This window comes from Cavia porcellus, unplaced genomic scaffold (assembly GCF_034190915.1).
Source record: "Cavia porcellus strain 051 isolate PalLab524CR breed Dunkin Hartley unplaced genomic scaffold, mCavPor4.1 scaffold_13, whole genome shotgun sequence".
NCBI lineage: Eukaryota > Metazoa > Chordata > Mammalia > Rodentia > Caviidae > Cavia > Cavia porcellus.
The window spans coordinates 29,475,384-29,497,045 of NW_026947496.1; the positions used below are offsets into that span (position 1 = coordinate 29,475,384).

At 39.7% G+C, this 21,662-nt stretch overlaps 1 protein-coding gene across 4 annotated transcripts in view; it reads left to right on the top strand.

Annotated features, from left to right (window-relative positions):
• Positions 1–21,662, top strand: part of LOC106027458 (proline-rich protein 36-like) — a 29,341-nt gene continuing 7,679 nt past the window's right edge. Inside the window, exons 1-2 of one of the 4 annotated variants that reach the window (XM_063260001.1) lie at positions 1–138; positions 6,223–21,662. The exon at positions 6,223–21,662 is cut by the window's right edge and continues 7,679 nt beyond it. In XM_063260001.1, coding sequence (XP_063116071.1) covers positions 19,573–21,441 — 1,869 coding nt within the window. In that variant the 5' untranslated portion in view covers positions 1–138; positions 6,223–19,572 and the 3' untranslated portion in view covers positions 21,442–21,662. The other 3 variants (XM_063260003.1, XM_063260002.1, XM_063260004.1) reach the window with 3 other exon arrangements.

A 21,662-nucleotide genomic window follows, 5' to 3' on the forward strand; every position in this document is an offset into this window, starting at 1 on the left:
CTTTCCCTGCGCAGAACCCCAGATCTTGGGCATGTTTTTAGAAGTCCGCCTTGCTGATTAAACTTTCTTCCTTTGGGATTTCTACGGGTTACAGGCTGTAGGAGGAGGACCCTGGGGAGCCCCTGTAGCCACACAATGGTGAGGTTGTGGGATGGATGCCCTGAGATGGGTCGGGAGGGGATGGGACTCAGGTCCGGATGGAAGACAGGAATAGCAATGGCGGCTGGAACCGCTCTACCAGCTCTCGTGTCAGTTCCCCATTCTCTAGCGCTGTATACAGTGAGTTCCTCTTGCCTTGGCTAAAGCAGATACATTTTGGGTAATCAGCACCATAGTTTTTCCATGGCCATGTTGCCAGCCCAGAGTGCATTCTCAGGCAGCCACAGCCCACTGCCGGGTCAGCAGCTGTAGAAAGGAGTGGGAGTTGTGGGGGAGACTTTGTTAGAGGGAATGAGCTGGGGGAGCTGTGGTGTGCTGTTTCTCTGATCTCATTCCCTGATGTTTGTATTTTACCTAAAATTGAACTCAGGACTTCTGCTCAGAATTGGATTCCCCACACTTTTCAACAGTTTCTTTCTAAAATTTGAGATCGAGTCTCACTAGGTTACCAGGCTGCATTGAATCGTTTTGCTTGATTCTTTGCGGTTTTTTGATTTTTTTTTTTTTTTTTTATTTGAGACAAGGTCTTGCTATGAAGTTCAGGCTGTGCTGTTGTTGTGACTCAAAAATGAGGCATCATCCAAAAAAAAAAGCGCTTTAAGCTGGTACTCAGCAGCACAGTCGGGTTGGAATTGCAGAGCTGTGCAACTAGGTTAGGTCCCTGGGAGGTTTATGAAGGGAAAAACCGCAAAACAAAGAGAGGGGGCAGAGGGGGAAGAAGGTCTTTTGTCTCCTTATTTGACTTGGAGACAAGTTTCTTAGCTTTACAGGATATTAACTTGTGGTCGGCTAGTTCCAGAAACAAGTTGCTGTTCTCAGAGCGGGGAAGTTTACGGGAAAGAGAAGTTGGAACAAAGGTCAGGGTAACGAAGCTTACAAAACAGGATGGTGGTACTTTGGTTAAGTTACAACAGCTGGAACTTAGTGTGTAGTCCAACCTAGCTTCAAAATCAGGCGATCCTTTTGGCTAGGACTGGCACTGGGAATTACAGACACGCACCATCTCACCTGGCTTGCAGTGAACTTTTGAACTTGTCTCCAGCAGTACTGAGATGGCAGACAAGTGCCACCCAATCTGGTTAAGATGGGGTGCTCTATCACCACTGATTTTCATTTTCATTTTTAAACCACCCCTGTTGACCAGCATTACACTCTTGTTAAATGAAATTTCACTGATGCATTGTGATGTCCAACTTGCATCTCAGCCATTTGGGACACTGAGGCATGAGGATAGCTATACCAAGGCCCATCTAGAAAGTGGAGCAAGACCCAGTTGCAACATAAAGTAAAAATACTTGGGGCTGTATCTCGAGTCTAAAGGAACCTGACAACATGCATGGGACCCTGAATTTAATCTCCAGTACTGAAGTAGGAAAAAAATGACAAGCATTCTGTTTAAAATGCACCTGAATTATTGCATTTCATTCCCTTTGCACCATAGGGATATGTGATACAATACTTGCTCAAGATGCTGAGCAGCAGCTGTGAGTCTCTGCTGGTCAGCAGCAGCAAACCATGTGAAAACAGCTGGTAGTTTCCGATGTACTATGTTCAATAAAGGCCATGAGATATTTAATGTCTTACTATGAAACTTGGTATGTGTTTCATAGATTTTTCTCCAATACAGATCAGTGTAAGTATGTTGAGCTGTTTTAAAGGAGCCAAGGCTTAATTATGTTTGCTAGACTAGATGTACTCAAAACATTTTCGGTAGCTTTTATTTTCAACTGACTTTAGGTTGATCAAGATATTTTCCCTTGGTAACTCAAGCAGCATTTAGTGGACTCTTTGGTAAAGTGTTTCTCTGTAGAATATGGAACTGATTCAATAATTTCCTTGTGTTGAGAGCAGTATTAATCAGGGTGTTAGGAGAAACCTAACTGCAACACATGAGTAGTGTTTGTAGAAAAGAGCACAAATTTTGAGTTTGCTTTCTCTTTTTTGCTGTGGTTTGCTTAGATTCACATTTTGGTTTGGTTTATTTAGATTTTGCTGTTTTGTATTATAGACAGGGGCACCACTCTGGTCATACTGTGTAGTCTCCTTCAGCAGGGCAAGGGGACAGGATAGAAACTGTCAGCACACCCAGAGAAGAGCAGTTTGACATAAGATACCAGCAGTGTACAATGCTGAAGAGAAGAGATGTGTATGTGTAGATTGAATTGAGGCTGACTGTAAAAACCATTCTCCCTGCCTAAGCGCTGGTGCAAGTGTTTGGCTTTCTCCTCTATCTTTCCTACTTTCCCTTCCTTGTAAGTAAGGAATATGTCTGTCAAGCTGGATGGCCTGTGGGGAAAGAAGGGCACAGCTGAGATAATGCTCCGCGTTCAGTTCAAGCAGTGCCTTAGCCTGGCCTCTGTACCCTCCCCCTTTTCCCCACCAGGTCCTTGAGTGTCAACATAAAACACCCAGCGGTGAAGACTTCAGTAGACTCTTACTGTAGTGGCAACAGAAAGGCAAATAGGGGGAGCACAAGAAGAACGAGTGTGCAAGTATAAACTGGGGCTTATTTGGGTAGAGTTACTCTGCTTGGCTTTGCGTTGCAAAGATAAAGATGGCAGCTCTTGGGGTCATCATTTTGTACTGGAATGTATTGTTCAGGAACTTATGTGTGCACTACATCAGCTACAACAGGTTTTCCACCACTAGTGACTCCCTAGTTCAGAAAAATGTGATGGATCATGACACCTTCTTTTCCTTTTCTAAGGCTTTGGGAAAGCAGGCTTTTCCAGTTGTCAGTGATATAAATACACAGCAGGCCTTCTCTTTGTTCTGCTCTAGAAACAAATTTGAGAAAATACCATACATGCAGTGTGTGTCCATTTAAAAAATACACTGCCACAGCCTGAAGGCTGTAAATCCTTATTCTAATAATCTTCAGCTCCAGAATTTTTCTAACAGTGAATTTTATGGATTTCAGTTGATAGTCATTTTTCCCCTATTTTTTGTATTTTCTTCATTTTTGACCTTTACTGTGAATTACCTCCTTATATGACGTGTTCATATTTTGATGGGAAGTCTTTTTTTTAATTTTTATTTTTTGGTACCTGGAATCAAAGTCATGACTTTGTGCTTGCCAAGTAGGCGCTTGTAGCACTGAGCTATATCCTTGGCTCCTGAGGGCTCTTTGTTTTTAAAACTCTTTTCCCGTTATTTGGCCTTTGGTCGTGACTTTTGAGAATGAAAATACTTTGTATGATTTTTCATCTGTAAGTTAATATCATTGTCTTGTTGAACAGAAATCCTGTTACTTTTTTTGCATCTTTTCAAAGTCACTTGAACATTTATGGATTTATACATTTATTTCTGATATTTTCTTTACTTCTAGATCAGAAGTCATTTTCTTTTATTCCTGCAATTTACTGTTTCTTCTTTGGTACTTTGGTCTTGTATCTATATTTGGCACAGGTTTTATATTTACAATGCTAAAACTTCAGCTTTACTTAGCTTCAAAAATGCACAGGTTACCACCTTATGTGGATGATCTCTCACCTCTTCCTCTTGATTTTTGTAGTCAGCCATATCAAACCTCAGTTTAGGGTAATATAAAAAATATTTTGATATTTTTAATAAATTTCGTGTCCGTGTATGTTGATTCATGTTCACAACTAAATGACTGTAGCTATCCTGTGTCCAATGAAATGGAGAGGAAAATCTATTTTTGAAATTGAAATTTGAAAAATATAGTGCTGTCTTTTGTTTTTCAAAAGACATTCTAAAAGTTTTGTCACATTTGTAGTTGATTTTTTGGTGCTATAAATGTAGTTTTATGAAAGATATAATATGAAGAATTTAGAGCATACAATATCAATCCATTTCTGCACATTATCTTCTACATGTTGAGATCTTCTGCAGTGTTGTGTGAGTTTTTTGTTTTTGTTTTTTGGATCTTTGAGACCAGTTATCATTTTGTAGCATATGTGATGTTAAACTCATTGTGTAGTCCAGACTGACAAACTGGGGGCTCTCTTCCTGCTTCAGACGTTCAACTCCTGGCCTTACAGACCTGAGCTCTATGCTTGGCTTTGGAAATTTATTATTTATTTATTTTTTAATAAACTAGAATGCACTTAGATGTGGCCATGGCATTTTTAAGACTCAGGTATAACTGTTATTTTAGTGATGGTGGTAAACAAGACAGTAGTGACACTATTCACACAATCGATTCAGGATGAACAAATCTTTTTTATCCACATAGTTCACCAGAGTGCTTGGCATTTTCTCTCCAGGAAGGAAATGTAATGGTTTCTGTTGGTTCACAGGTATGTGAAGTTTGTGGTCCTTCTTCATCTTCTCATGTCTCAGGTGGTTTGAGTTTTATCCTGGCACGCTGAATTCGACAGTCTATTTCTTGCATCTTACTGGCAAAAGGAGTAGTTAATAGTAGTATGAGATCTTGTGTTAGGCAGTATTTTCCTGATGGCTTTGCCACAGGCTGGTTCTGAAGGTCCCCCAGGCTAAAACCCCTTTACAACAAATATGCAAGTTCACTGACTCCTGTTATGCAAAAAGAACTTTCAGGATGTATCAGGAAAATATTCATAGGGAAGATTTATTAAAGATAGATGTAGGACAAAGTCAAGAGTGGAGTAAAAATGCTAAAAGAAATGAGACACAATACAGTTGGGGACTGGTGTCCTTTATGTTTAGGGAGGTGGAAATCTATAGAATTTGATAATCTGTAGTGGTAGTCTTAGCAGGTAAGGATGGATAAGGATAGCCAGGCCCAGAAAAATAATTGTCTGTTCCTTTGGAAAATTCTAGAAGGATGGTCTGTTTGTGGGTGAAAGCAGATCACTGGCAAGTAAAAGGGAATGGGCAGACCCATTTGTAGAAGAAAGGGATTTGCCCAGGTTTGCTGTTTTGGGAGAAGGAAAAAAGTAAACAAGGCTTGTGCTCCAAGTCTGTAGTTTTTCTTTGAACTACAGTTTTTAAAGTTTTGATTTCCTTGTCTTCTTTCTTTATGCAGTTCTTGTTTGTCCTGTATTTCATCATGATTATTGGAATAAGTTTCACCAGCCAATAGGCTTATTTTGATTTTTGGGCTCAGTTGGAGATTTTTTTTTTTTTTTTTTTTTTGAGCCTTTTCTTAATACATGGAGCTGATTGACAAAGTATTGTCTGGAAGTAATCTGACCTTCTCTAGACACAGAGTCTAAATGAGTATCTTTGTGGAGGACCTATTCAAGCCAAAGCAGAAAAGCAACTAGGTTCTCACTGAGCCCCTGTGTAACAGACCTGAGTGTTTTGGCATCAGCTAAAATGGCTTTGTTAGGTTCTCTCCTTTGGTGTTACGTTTTCACTCAGGCCCTTCCTGAGACCCAAATGCAGTTGTGCAGAGTGTGAAGCTGCAAAGGCTTTGTTAGGGTATTCTGGTGCAATAGAGAAGCAAAAGTACAAAATGAACAGGTTTATTGAGTTAAGGACATGGAAAGGAACACACAACCCATGGCACCTGGGCTGTCTCCTTCAACAGGATACAGAAAGGCAGAGGGCTATGGGACCTCTGATTGAAGTGGCACATGGGGCAGACATGGATGATTTGTGAGGAACCGATTGGAATTCTCTGTGCCTGCAAACAGGAAGGGGAGCTGCAATTAGGGCTGAGGAAGAAGCAGGAAGTGGTAGGCGTTCCCGCTTAGGCCTTCCACAATGGGATAGACCACCTCCATAACTGTACAGTAATTTATACCAGGGCAAGAACCTTTCAGGCTTTATCCTTAGCCAGCTTTGAAGCTTTTATAATCCTTTGCCTTGGAACTTTAATTGTATGTAGTATTTTTCTGTATGAATAAGTTGCAGATATTATAAAAGAATGTCTTGAAAAGTTATAATAAAATTCTATATATAAATGCATGAAAGTATATGACTATTTGTAGGTGTTAAAATCCCTTCTTTAAGTTAAATGTGAGGAGGATTTTCTTCTGTGAAAACTGGCTGAAATTGAGGAAAGGAGCAGAGTGCAACGTGTCATCTCTTTTCAAGGCTGACATTAAGTTTTTACAAAAATTAACAAAAATTCAGTCTTCTAATTAAATGTATTTTCTGTTTGTTCGTTTTCAGACAGGGTCTTGACTTTGTAGTACAGGAATACCTTGAATTTGCTATGAAGCCACAGCTGGCTTTGAACTCACAACAGTCATCTGCCTCAGCCTGCGCAGTGGTGGGATTTAAGACCTGTCCGCCATGCCTGGCTAGTTCAATGTATTTTTCAAAATGTAGTTGTTCCTGAAAATGTCCATGAGATTCACACATCACAGGTAATTCTTGACTTTTGCTTCTGTTAATAATGAAATATGTTTTCCTATTTTTACTTCAAATGAATTAAAAACTGGTAACTAAACAAACCTAGAGAAAAGACCTTTCAGTTTAATCTTGCTATTCTGAATCAGCATGCTAAAATGTTAAAATTATTTCAAAGTTTATAATGGTAATAAAACAAGCCAAAAAGAGCAAAGCAAATCCTGTCTCTGTTGCTTAGGGATGGGGGGTGGGAGGGTGGTGGTCTTCTCTTCAGGCCACCTCTCCACCTGCCTCCCCAGGGACTGTAGCTTCTTTCCTGGTTCTCCAGGGCCACTGCTGGCTTGTGGTGGTGGGAGGGACAGAGGGCTGTTTAAAGTTTTTAAAACTTTAACATGACTGGAAAACATTAGGATTATTTGGAACACTGAAAACCTGTTTTTAAAAGTTCCTTTCCATGTCTAATTAAAAACAGATCACTGATCAAAGGCTTATTGTTTTAAATAAACATAGTAGCATTCTTCCTGTTTTAAATTTTTAAGTTTGGTACCGGGGATTAAACTCACAATCTTGTGTTTTCCAGGCAGCTGCTTACACCACTGAGCTAAATCCCAGCCCGCTGTTTTAAAATTTTTAATAAAAAGCTTTTAGAACAAATTTTCTAATTAGAAATGTTTTGCTCAAGATTTACACTCTCAAGATGTATGGTCAATTTATAAGAGAAATAATAACTTTCATGTTATTATACAATTGTCACCCCACACATGGATTATCAGTTACTTAAAACTTGTTAATACATATTTGTGTCCCAAACTTCCATATGGATGTGAACCCTGTATGTATACAAAAGAACATATCACATACTTGAGATGGAAAGATTTTATAATTATATTTTTAAAAATCATTGTCTTAAAATTTTTTTTCTGGAAAAAACTCATTATTAAACAACTCAAATTTTTAATCAGAATAAGGAGTAAAGTAAGAGCACTTTATGCATTAGAGAAAAAAGGAAGCCGTCAGCACCTCTTTAAAGCTATTTATGTTAAACTGTATAAACAAACCAAGCCAGGCAGGATGGTTGTTGCAACTAGCCTGGTTACAAAGTGACTAGCCTGGGCTACAGAGTAAGCTTAAGGCCAACCTGAAGTAGATAGTGAGACCTTGTCTCAAAAAGACAAAACAGAACAAAAAAACAATAGCAACAACAAAAACCACAGTAATGACCAGACAAGCCTCAACTATTAAATCATTTAGAGCAGATTTTTAAAAGCCATACTTAGGATATTAAATGAGTTCTGCTTAATAAACTTAGTAAATGTGCTTAATAAGATAATGAACAGATATAACCCTCACTCACTTTGAAACTCATTCTTTATTAACTTGACCTATAATTTCACTAAAGGCCTTGTGCTTTTTTCTTCTCACAATTTAATAGAAAAACACAATTTGTGAGAATCAAAAGATTGTATACTATCGATAAACTTATACTAATTGACACTGACAGAAACATTCCACCAAAACAACAGGGCAGTAGTCACTGGTTTCAAGTGTATGTGGAAGAAAAGCTGTATTTCTCTGTTTTGAAATTGCAGCATTTCATTTTGATTTCTGCTTTGTTTCTGTGCTTGTCAGCTGGTGCTATTAGGAAACATAACACCAATTGGAAACTGGTAAACCAACTGTCAAATCTAATTAATTTGGGAGGTGGAAGGAAACAAGTCTGTTCACAACATCACTTGGTTTATTATTATATGAATAAGGACTTGGTGGCTGAATTCCAGGATAAGTATTTAAACTGAAAGCATAAAAAGTCTTCACATCTACAAAGGCATACATTTTTATGCCATAGTTGATCTATCACTTTCCTTAAGGCTTTGACATTCCCACAGTCTCCATGAGAAATCTCAGCTAAGCAGAGCAGACCTATAAATTCTTTAAGTTCAGCTGGTGAGATATCATAATAAATACATTTTTGATTATGACTGTTCATGCATACAAAAGGATTTACTTGCTTTTCAGCCTTTGTATATTTCAGCATCTTGTAGCATTTTATCTGTTATAATTTCCAACATTGAATAGCAGTGCTGGGATTCTACACAATATGTTTCATCCTACCAAGGGACTATTTATTTTTGGACCCAGACTTGACATTGGATGGTAACATTGGGTTGTGTGACCATTTGGCAACATTTGGACTAATCACATGTGTACTCACATTGCTGTTTTGTCTTCTGGATCAAGGAGATTTGTATCTGTATCAGTTGATCCTTGCTACATTATACTGTCACAGGAACTTTGGCTCACATGACCAGTGTCACAGTCATCATTATCATCATCATCCATCCATACCTTCTGTTCTGAAAGCAAGCATTTTGTCATAATCGATCATCTTCATCATCCATGCATGAGTTATTTGATGATTCATTTCTGACCTCCTTCAAAACTTGTACATCCAGTTTTTTAAGTGCCATTGAACAGGGCTACTTCTGCCAGAAAAATAAAAGCTTTTTTAAAAAAAACAAATCTGGTAGTGGTATGGGTCTCTGGGATCCTCTGTGATGGTTGGGTAAATACAAAAAACCATTTGGAGCATAATATGGGTAAAAATCCTGTTTGACAATTTTACACACCTGCACACACCTTGTTGATGTCATACCAAGTGGGTAAACACAAAGATTGTTTTCAGTATCCCTCAGGGAAAGGTACTGAGACACACAGCTGGCTACTATACTAAAGCACAAATGTACAGTTACAGAGTACCAAGAGGTGAGCCCACGGGATCTAGTGCAATGCTCCTACCCACATCGTGTCCCCCTGTCTCCTGTCACCTTGTCTAGACTGAAAATCTACTCCCAACATTAGTGTGGCCTGCTTTCCTGTATTTGGCACAGAGGACCTAAATTTCCTACTTTGCTTTTCTGCCTTTCTGTCTTTGGATCTAATTGGGTCATGTTTCCCATCCCTTCTCCCAATCTTTGTCTTTACAGTACAGTTCCCCTTCACCGGAAGGGTATTGCACAGGAAGAGTGTTTGGTACCGGGGATCAAACTCACAACCACACACTTGCAAGGCAGGTGCTTATGCCGCTGAGCTAAACCCCTGGCTCTGGCCTTGTGTCTTGTCCTTGCTCTTCTGCACTACTATATTTGAGTTATTCTTTTTGGAGTTAGTGGGTTTCTCATCTGTGTAAAAGATATAAATAATGTAAAAAATATAAATAATTTCTTTGAGGATGCCATGGGCACTTTACATTGAAAATCCTAAGGTCACAACACACTGGTGTGAATCTGGGGAAGCTAAACCTAACCACACAAAATTCTGCTCCACAGTTGGGTGAGTGAGTTTGTAGCTTCACTGACATATGCCACAAACTGTGTCTCAGAAAATACAGTACTGTTGGGTGTGTTGTTTACTTTTTGACACATGAGGCTCTAACGTGGAAAATAAAATTAGCCTTGATATTTGTAAATGTCCACCTATTTAGCTTTAAAAGAGTTACTTCTTCAGACAGGTTTGAGTTCCTGTCAATTTTTTTCTTCCCTGAGGTAGGGTCTAGCCAACCTGGCCTTGAACTCACAGTGATCTTGCTTCAGCCTGCTGAGGGTTGGGATTACAGGTATGCAACACCACACCTGACTCTTTCATTTCATCTTGAAGAAACACTCTACCCACGGACGGCCTAGTAGTAAAGAACTGCATCCTTCAATGCTTGTATCTGAAACCATCTGAATTTCTCCCTCATTTTTCAAAGACTTTTGCTGCATGTAAAATGCATAGTTGGGAGGACTTTTTGTTTTCCCTCACTGTTTCATTCAATATATCACATGTCAACCTGTTTGCTTCTGCCCCCCTGTAACAGAAAATGGTGCCCCTCAGCCAGTATACTTGTTTCTTAATTGAAAGGCTCTGTTCTTAATGTGTACAGTTTTACTAATTTACTCAGTTATTAGAGATTAGATACCTTTTAATTTTATATCAGTGTTACACAGACATGTATAGACAAAACATTCTATGAAATAAATTAGTAGACCCAAATGTACCATTTATGCATTTTAAGAAGCAAAGCATATATGAATTTATCCTTCATAAATGTCTTTAGTGTTTTATTATAAATAACTTAGATATTTTACATACATAGCTATCTAATTTTCTCATATTTATAACTGTGGTCCACAAAATCTATAACATCTGGCAAAAATAGTTATTGACCTAAAACAACTTCTAAAATAATTTAACAGTTATACTTAATACTCGAAACTTGACTCTACATGTGCTATAACTGGAAGCCATTTTTTAAATCTGAGAAGAGATTTGTGGGGCTTTTGAACTTGAACATTTACATGAATTCCAGTGAATTATTTTTGACCAGATTTTAAAGTCACTGGAAGAAATAAATAAATGGTCATTTTCATTTAGCTTTAGATGAAAATTTCCATAAAGCAAGTCCCCAAATCAGAAACTCCAAAACAAAATATTAGTGATATAGGGGAATGAAACTCACAACCTACTAGATGTCTGATAACGAGCTCAAGTTCTCTAAAATTGAAGAATGAATTTTAGGAATGGAGGTTAAGAGCAGACTATATTGAGAGAAAGAAAGATATCTGAGAGACAGAAGGGGTTCTAAGGGCATTGCTAAACATTGTCTTTTCTAGGGACTTTTATAGCGCAAAACCACAAGGTGAGTGGGTCCAAGATGGGGAAAACTGGGAACCCTCAAGGCAGATGGATATGATGTGGGACAGAACTATAGTCAACCAGTACAGTTCATTATTCAGGTAAAGTTGACCAAATCAGGGACAAATGCGGAAGTGGAAACTGAGTCACATAGCAAGCAGTCATTCTTACAGAGCAGTGACTTCCTGTAGGGGGTTGGGATGGTGGCTCCTGGCTTCATCAAGGTGATTAATATCTACTTAGAATATCAATTCCTGATGTTTGTACTTAGGGTATGGTTGCATTTGTTTTGCCTTTTGTCTTGAGATCTGGCCCACAGAGGTGTCTGTTTCCAAAGGCACGAGACTTCTGGTCCTGTGTGCCTGCTACCTGGAGGGCCCGGCCCTGGCTTACTGTCTATAATATTTCTGCCTAACTCAGCTGATACCATTAGGACTAGATAATTCATTCCATAAATAAAGGAATGCCCAGAGAAGGGTGGATTAGCAAAATCTAAGATGGCAATTGAGAAGATAGCACCTCCCTGACATCAGTCAATGAGGAGAGGAAGAAGAGAGCTGTAGGCAGAAAGGTCACTGATGTTTGGATCAGTAGTGCCTAGCTTTGGTCAGAAAGCCATTTCTGCAGAATAATCATCAAACTTTCGCTTGTGCTGTATTTCACATCTCTCAGTCCTTTTACTTTGGAGGTCTGGATGGTGGGCCTGTACTGCTATCTCCAAAAGCAAACTTTCCTGGATAATCAAGATGCTCATAGGTGAATTGACTTATAAGACTATAAAAGAACTTCATTAGTCATGGATGTTAAAGTGCAGAGATCAAAAAATGTAGAAATTTTCATGAACTACAGGGAGAAATATCCAGCCTATATTGATTCCTCCTGGCTTCATCATTTTAGAGTTGTACAAGTTATTACTCTTGTAAACATGTGCCCCACTATTCCAGGAAATAAGGTAAAAGAGCAACATGGCTACCTGTTTGCTCAGACACAACTTAGTGCAGGACACAAAACTGTATTCCTTCCCTTAGACATAGGTAGAAAAGTCTCAAATAGCCTTGTATTATTAGATAATGGCTAACAAACAGAAACTTAATTGCCTCCACTTCTCCATTCTGTGAAGCCACATGGGACGTCTGTTATCCAATTCAATACTTGTTGAGTAGAATAACCAAGTAGAAACTGCCAGTCTTGGTGAATCATTCTTGTTTAAGAAAGTGGCCCTGCAAAAATTTTGGAACAAACCAATTTTTAAACTGCTGAAGTCATGACATACCAATCCATTGTAGGGATGGGAAATAGGCAGAAGTGGCTGGGGATTTCCCTGCTACTCATTACCTGGATGATTTGCATTTGTTTCATCAAGGATTTGAAAACCATTTTTTGTATACACCATAACTCTATAACCAATGTTTACAAGTGCTGGATATTCCTACTAAGAGTAGAAGCAGCCTTTAAACTAATTGACTACTGTAAAGTACATTTTCTGAGAATTTGAACAATTTAAACTTATTTTAGACATTGTCTATATAATCCAAGCTGCTTTTGATCTCATGGCAGTCATGCCAAAGTCTCTGACTGCTGTTTTTATATGGATGATATATTAACCTCCAAGTAATCCAAATTATATAAGGAAAATAGTTAACCTCCTAAATTGTTAGATGGCCAAAATGTGAAGTTTGTGTTCCCCCAAATTGTAAAAATAATTCAGAGGATCAATGGAGTTGAAGACATGGGACATTTATTGAAAGAAAAATGCCTTATGTCTAAATGACACAGAAGGGGACCTGGATAGTGGGTTGCCGACGACCCTAATTCTTGGAAGAAGTTATACAGGGCAAGATCATGAAGGTGGATATGAAATCATGAGGTGGGTATGTGGTGGGACAAAACTATGTTCAAGTCATAAGAATGTGAGCATAGTCACTTAATGTAATATTGATTCAATTGGGGAAGCAAATCACACAACAATATACATGGAATGAACGGAATTTTCCAGGAAGGGATGGGCCAGGGAGGCTTTGGTCCCCCATAGAATATCAGTCTTTACTATTCATTCTTCCTGAAAGTGTGTGGGTATAATTATTTCCTTTACCCCGAGACTAACAGGCACCAAATGTACCTCTTGCCATAGCTGGAATGTGTTTTTCACTATGTGGTTCAGGTGGACTTAAACTCACTGTAGCCCAGGCTGACCTCAAACTAGCTGTGATCCTCATGCCTCAGCCTCCCGAGTGCTAGGATTACAAGTGTGTGCCACCATGTCCATCAATATTTTTACCTAATTTAGCTCTCTATAATACTAGGATTACAGCTGTAACAATGCAAATTTCAAAATAAAAAGAATGCCCAGCCCATGCTGTATTGTATATGTCACATTATCTCAATGTCTCTGATTCTCAAGAGTCTTTAAAATCCGAACAAATTTAAAAGAATGTAGTTGCATCCCCTTTGTGTTCCTTATTCTTTTTTATAGACTTTTCAAAACTGAAATTTTTTCTAAATTCAAACACCTAAAGTATAATTCTGATTGCCCTGCTCCAGCAATGTACATGATTAAGCGGTGAGGATATCGTCATCATATTGTTTGGCACATGTTTTAAAATCATGTAAACAAAAACATATCTGCATTAATGTTTTTTTAATTAGTGCTGTTATTTTTTAAATTCATCCTGGTACCTGTGAATGATACACAAAGTATAATAAATATATACACATACCATGCATACTTTTAGAAGTTATACTATTGGCATGCTTGTTGTACATATACTCATAAGGAATACTGAATCTCATATTTGCCTGCCTAAAGGTAGGATTCCTTTTTGGAGCAAGATAAAAAATGTACATCTCAGAGCAGAGGACTTGCCTTAGTTAAAAATCAGTTGAAAACTGATTTTCCTGTTGTTACTTATTGTATGTTTTAGTCAGTTTGGAAGCTTTCCGCTAAAGTTTCAAAACTTACCTTGTGCTAAAATTTAGCTATAGTCATATTTCTCAAGGCATGAGGTATAAAAAAATAATATTTCAAGACTAGTACTCTTCACTAAGAAAAACAAAGTCAGGTCATCTGATGTATAATTTCTTTATTTTCTATTAAGAAATGGCGGGGAAAGGAAACAATAGTCACTTTTCAGCAAACAGGTTTCATAAAATATTCTGAAACTTATGCTCAGTACCGTGTCATTCATCTGTTGGTGGGCATCTGAACTGTTTTCAAGATTTAACTCTTAACAATTATGCTGGTGTAAACATGGATGTGCATAAGTCACTGTGCTCTGATGCTTTGAACTCTTCAAGAGGATATATAAAAAGGTCAAGTGGAATGTCTAGTATTAGGATTTCTGAGGAATTTTCATTCTGATTTCCCTAGTGGTTTTACCAGTTTACATTGCCACCAGCAATAGAGAAGTGTTACTTTTTCCCTGCATCCTCACCGTCATTAGTTGGTTGATTTCTTGATAATAGCCATTCTTCCTAGAGAGAGATGAAATGTCATGATTGTTTTAATTTGCATTTCTCCACTGACCAGTAACGTTGAATATTTTTAAATGTATGTATTTGTTCTTCTTCATCTGAGAAATGTCTGCTCATTTCACGTACCCATGTTTACAGTAGGTCTTTAAATTTGGGGGCTTTAATTTTTCTTCTTTCTTTATGTATTGTGTGGATATTAGTCTTTTGTATGATGCGTAGCTGATAAAAAAATTCCCCCCATTCTGTGGGTTGTCTCTTTACTTTGTTGGTGGTTTCTTTTGCTGTGCAAAAGCTTTTTTAATTTGATGTGCATCTAGTTATTTCTTCTTTGAGAGATTTCTGGGGTGATCTAGTTTTTGTTCATAAAGTCTTCACCTACACCTAAGTCTTAGAGTTTTACCTATTCTGTCTTCCAATAGATTAAGTGTTTCTGCTTGAATATTTAGATCTGTGATCAGTTTCAATTTCAGTTTATTGCATGGTGAGAGATATGATTCTTGGACTACGTTTTGGCATGTAGAAAGCCAGTTTTTCCACCACAATTTATTAAAGAGCCTATCTTTCTTCCATTGATGTTATTTGGCTCCTTTGTGAATGATAAATTAGCTAAACATCTGCACTTTCTAATCTGTTCCATTCATCCTCAGGTCTGTTTTCATTTTTTTAAATTTTGCTTTTGGTTTGATTTTAGTTCTGTTTTAGTTCTTTTGTTCTTTGCACTACCATGGGTTTGTTTTTTTGTTTGTACCAGGGATTGAAGTCATAGGCTCATGTTTGCCAGGCGGGCACTTATGTCACTGAGCTGAATCCTCAGACCCTACCATGCTAGTTTTATCACCATAACTTTGCAGTATAAATTCAAATAGCAGATTGTTATATTTTCTGCCTTCTCATTGTTATCCAGAATTGATTTTGGTCTTTTGTTTCTTCTGGTTGTGACATTTGAATTTTAGAATTTTTTTTATAGTACTGTGTTTTTATAGTACTATGTTATTGTTACATTGATTTGGGTTGCATTAAGTATGCATAACACTTTTAGAATTATGAACATTTTCATTACACAATTTCTGTCTACATAAAAACAGAAAACTTATACATTTCCTAATATGCTTACGGATCCCCTGTATCAGAGTATTGTAGTTTTCAATATATAGGTCTTCTATTTCTTTTGTTTGATTTATTCCTATTTTATTTTTCTTCATACGATTGTGAAAGGTGAGGTTTCCACAATTACCCTCAGTAAACTATTGAAATTTCCACTTTTTTTGGTAAATACATATACAGTATATAATAAGCATATTTTTCAGCTATTTCTGCCCTTGTGTAACTTCTCTATGATCTTTTCAATAATGCCTAAGTCTTTCCTGTTACCATTTTATACAAGCAGTCTTTTTATACTGCTCTTTGTTTTTTTTTTTTTTTTCCTGTTCGGTTGTCTCCGTGCCTTTTTATGCAGTTTAACCAGTTGTTCAGTTGTCTTCATGTAGATAATGCACTGATTGTGTGTGTGTGTGTGTGTGTGTGTGTGTGTGTGTGTATGTGTGTGTGGTACTAGGGATCAAACTCAGGACCTCACCTTTGGTAAGGCAGGCACTTAAGCCACTGAGTTAAATCCCCAGCCCTTCACTGATAGTTTTGAAATACTCTTTCTTTCATTCATATTTTTTTTCAGTTTTTACTGTCCTCTTTCTCTGTATTTCTTGAAGTTTTGGTGTATTTGGCATTGTTATTTGTTGGATATAGTGAACATTTGATTACCCTATGGAGATAAATGTCAAAATCACATCCTCTGTGTTTTTCAGTATGAAAGGGGATTCATTTGCATGGTTGGAACTGGATACTTCACTTCCTAAGAATAATCTGGGTGTAGACATATCTGAGTTGTTTAGGCTTTGGGGAAGCACTGCTATAAGCACCAGAATTTTCAAAATGCTTTTGTTTTCCCCATCCCTCTTTCACAAGATTGGAGACGTTTTTCTGTGGTTACCATTGGCAGGATCTAGCCATGTTGTGGTCATGACATTCTCCAAATTTTAAGATGTTTGAACCCTGCCCCCGAGGAGTTTTTGCTTTTTAAATTTCTCTTATTCTTTTTCATCAGGACGCTGAACATATTTCTAACATCTTCAGTTGCTGAGATTCATCAGAGTAACTTACGTTGCTGGCATTCTTCCTCTTTGTTCTACAGTTTAGGCTTCCAGGGTTTCAATTTATTTTCAGTCATTGTTGTATTTTTCGGACAGGGTCTTGCTCTGCAGTGCTGGCTGCTCTAGAGCTCACTTGTTTAGCCCAGGCTGTACTGGACTCTGGCCATCATCCTACTTGTGAAGGGTTTTGTATTTTAAGTTAGCTTCCACATTCATTATTGAGAAAGAAACTTTTATGCCTTTTCTTTGAAATGGGAAATGAAGTGTGTGTTGTCTTTCTTTGTTTGATTTCCTGTTACCTTATTTAGCCCACAAGGCTCATTCCATTTTGTCCCACTTGAAGACAATATAGTCAAAAGCATAGGGGATTACAAGATTGGATCTGACAGATATTTTGACACCCCAGTATTCACCCTGTGTGAGGAATTTCTTGGGTACATTCCCTGTTGATTTTTATAACCTCTCAGCCCCACCTCTTTACTTCATTCTGTCAGAATACTTTGTATAAGATAGAGTTCTCCCTAATTTTTCTGAGTCCTAAATTACGTGAATAATATTCCTTTGCATGTCCCCATTATTCTTTAATCACCTTGAGCATTCATCTTCTCTGAGTTTCTAACCTGCACTCTATCTGAAGCCCAGTGATATTTTCTATGATCTATCAGAGAAATTCCTCAGATACTCATCTTCCACAGTTTTTGTTTTGTTTTAAGGTTTGAGTCAGATGTTGTAGGCTCACTGTGTATCTTAGTTACTTTATGCTCGTCGCTGAGTCAAAATACCTGAAGCCCAAAGTTGGGAAAGGAAAGGTTTATTTTTTACAGTTTTTGGAGATTTCAGTCCATACTCAGTTGGCTCCAAGGCAGGCGGGTATGGCTGGACTGCAGTTCATGGCAGCTGCCAACAGCAAGCTCGAACCAGCAAAGAGCAAGACACAGCTTCTTCCTGCCATTACATCACATCCTGGCTCCACCCCTATGTGGGTGGCACATTGACACCATCAATCCAAGCACTAGACAATGAACGAATAACAAATGCACAATTCAAACTCATGAGGCCTGGGGGACACAGATATAAACCATGACACTGTGTAAATTGTGCTTGAGACAAAGTATACAAATTAAACTAGAAATAACAAATAAAAGAACCAGTGATCCTTTTCTGTGGTAGCAGTGAATGCTAACACAGTATCAAGATTCTTGTGTGAGATGTACATATGGAAGGAGAATAGTTGTTTAATGACCAAAAAAAAAAAAGATATGGCTTCATTTCAGATGTTTTTTCTAAAAGATTATGGTGAAAAAAAAAGTTTCAAAACAAAATAATAGTAGAATAATACTAGATAATAAGTTGTGTATTGTTATCTTCAAAGTAATTATTCAGAGTACAAGATATGTGCATAGAAATTTTCCAAATGATATTAATGCAAATTTTTCTTTTCAATGAACTAAGGAAAGCATATTGTGTAACTGACTTGTATTTTTTTCCATTCCCTTCCTACCTTCCTCCGGTTACCCACTGTTGTAGTCAGGGGTTGGGAGGAGAACAGTTAGAATCATTACATGGAATTTATAATATTATTTATGATGGTCACCCAGAGTTAAGACAAGTGGCTGCAGGAAATCTATCCACAACACCAAAGACATAGAATATTCAACCAAGGGCCTGAATCCCACAACAATGTCCTGCATGAGTCCAGAAGAAGTCCTAGAGCTCATGACTATGCCTCCTACAAGTCCAACTAGAGGTCTAGAACCCACAAGAAGGATTCATGCCAGTCTCTTGTATGGATGGGAAGGCCCAAAGGTGAGTAGTGGAAGCCAGAAAGTCTTAGGCCAACCAGGTGAAGGAGCTGTGCTGGTAGGTTGAGGGTTCTATGCTGGAGCCAGAAGTCACACTCAAAACAAAGACCAGGGCTGTCCTGAAAAGCAGCACAGCCATCCTCAGTGACACATGAAAGGTTTGGCCTAGACAGGACACTGTAGCCAGGAAAGCCACAACCGGAAGCAGGAAGCCCCATCTTGCCCTGCCCCTAGGAAGTTACCTGTGATGCCATCTTCCCACCCCTGGGAATTTACATATGGCGCCAAACCTAGGACCAATGGGCTACCTGTGTATCCCTAATGCCCGCCTTAGGTTCCACCCCAAACCGAGGCTATTTACAGGCCCCCACGCCGCGTGTCCGCCGGAGAGATTGCCGGACGCCAGCGGTGGGGTTGCCGGTCATCTCTCTCCGTGTTCTCAGAATAAAGGCCGCTTTTTATTTTATATTTCTCATCTTTTGTTAATATTTTTCATCTTTTGGAAATAACTCTATCATTTGGTGCCGTGACTCGGATCGGCAGGCAACTGACTCTTGGGCCACATACCCAGAGTTTCCTCGCCGATAACCAGATAACATCCTGGATTAATCCCGAGCTTTTTCCTCTCCCAAGACGTTCCTGTCGCCAGCCGCCTGCACTCCACATCGGCCAGACTGATTTCAGGTGAGCACTCCCCGGGGAACTTTTCGCACTGGGCAGCCCCAGTGGAATGTTCTCCCCGTCTGCGTGGGTCTGTGCATTTTCACGTCCTTAGGACCGCCCAGGGCAGGGTTCTTTCTGGGCAAACCTGCGCCCACAAAATCTCTCACGTTCTTTGGGTTCGGATAGCCCAAAGCAGAGATTTTTGGGACCGCCCACACTGAAAGAATGCCTCACTTCCCTTAAAGCCTTGCGCTTTCACGGGCAAAACTGTTACTGACCCCACGTAGACTCCATTCGTAAATCTCTCAGTGACGACTGGAGTTTACGGTTTGGAACCGTAGTCGCCGCGTGGTACCACAAATAAGTGACGACTTTTTCTGGACCTCCGGTTTTTTTTCTTGCCTGAATCAGTCATGGGGAACGTATTTTCTAACTCCCAAAAGACGCCTTTAAAATGCCTAATTTCCAATTTACGTACTCTAAAAATTAAAGGTACCATAAAAACTAAACAACTAACTTTTTACTGCCAGGAGGTCTGGCCAACCTACCCGCTTATTGGCAAGCCTTGGCCTCGGCAAGGAACATTTGACCCCTGCATTCTCAGGAACTTGTACGATTTTTGTCAAGCTGGCAACAAGTTATTAGAACTCCCTTATGTCCAAGCCTTTCTTATTCTGAGAACACGCCCATCTCTCATTAAGTCTTGTGCTCCAGCTGAGATACTTTTAGCTAAGTCTACTGCACCGCAAACTTTTCCGTCCTGCTCTCCGTTTTCCCAGCCGCCGCCTGCCTACCACCAAACTCGTTCCCTGCCGTTACCTCCCGCCAGACCACTCTCTTCTTCCCCTATGCCTGATTCTCTCAGCAGCTCTAATCCCTCTTCATTGCAGATACCTCCCACTGTACGATCGTCTCCCTCTCCGCCTTCCAGGACCCATAACTCTCCCAGCAGCTCTAATCCCTCTGTGTCGCAGTTATCTCCCGATGTTCCATCCTCTCCCCCGCCTTCTCCTGGGACCCATAACTCTCCCAGCGGCTCTGATCCCTCTGTTAGTGCTTCCTCTCAGTCTCCGACTTCTCCTGAGAATTCTGTAACCCACCATACTAGGTCTTGGTCACTATGTCCTTCCAGCAGGTCGCGTGATTGTTCCAGCTTGCGCGGGGAACAGTCGCCATGTTACAACCCTCTGCCACATGGCATGGCGCCGCCATGTTCCGGAGGGCCACATGGCGACAGGGCGCCACCATGTTTCAGGCCACGTGACAGGGCGCCGCCATGTTCCCAGGCGCCGCCATGTTTTGGGTCACGTGACAGGGCGCTGCCATGTTTCCAGGGCCTTCACTGTCAACAGGCGTCTCCTTGTGGCTCCTCTTGTGAACTACAACAGCCGCCCTGTTGCAGTGCACATGATGCTTCATTGTGCTGCCGACAGCAGTCCTCTAGCTGCAAGGCACACAGTGAGACGCCATCTGCTCGTGTTTCCCAGGGTGACCGGCAGCAGCTCTATAGCCGCTCTACAGATGATTGCTCACATGCGCCTACCGGAAGGATGGCTGCTCAATGGCCCTCTGCTCTGGAATCTTCTCCTCAGGCTCTGCTTCCACTTCGGGAGCAAGCTGGCCCCGAGGGGCTTGTTAACATCCATGTGCCTTTTTCCCTTTCTGATCTATACCAGATTACCCTTAAATTAGGTAGCCTCTCTGTTGACCCACAGAATTATATCAAGCAATTTAAATTTATTACTAATTGTTATGATTTACATTTTAAGGACGTTTATAATGACTCTGGGCCTATAGCTGTGCCAGAGCAGGACAAGCATACTAACTATAACAAACTTTTAAAACAGGTCCAGGAAGCTAATCAAAACCCAGCTGTGTTCCTAAATTGGCTTTCTAATCCTCGCACCCTGCAAGCAGTTCCAGCTTTGCGCGCTGTGTCGGGCCGCCTCCCAGCCCCTCCCCCATGCGCCGTCCCAGCCCCTCCCTCCCCTGTGCATCGCCGTCGCCGCCGCTGCCACCTTACACGTTTCCGGGGGCAGTCCGAGCCCGCCCCTGCGCGCTACATCCCAGCGCTTGCCCCACCCACTGGGCGTGCTCTGCCGGAGCACCGTGAAACAGCAGCTCAGCGGCTCTGCTCAGGCATGCTTTTTTTTACAATTTGGCTCCACTCAAAAGATGCTTTTTTATTACAATTCTCAAACCATTTAATCAAAGTCACTGGCCACCTGATAATTTTACCAGCCTTGTTTATCAATCAAAGCTTTCACCAACCTCCTGTTTAACAACTAAGGTTATAAATTCCTTTTGCTGGGAGCCACTAGCTCTATTTCAAGACAAGGGTTTTCTTCAAAGTTTTATTTTATTTGTCTTGGTTCATACTACTGCAAATAACAACTTTAAAAGTAAATGTGTTCAGAATTTGACAGTATTAGATCAGTTTTGATTTATTCATAAGATTGATAAACCTTTACTGCAAAATGTTTCCATTAAAGCCTTGTTTGGC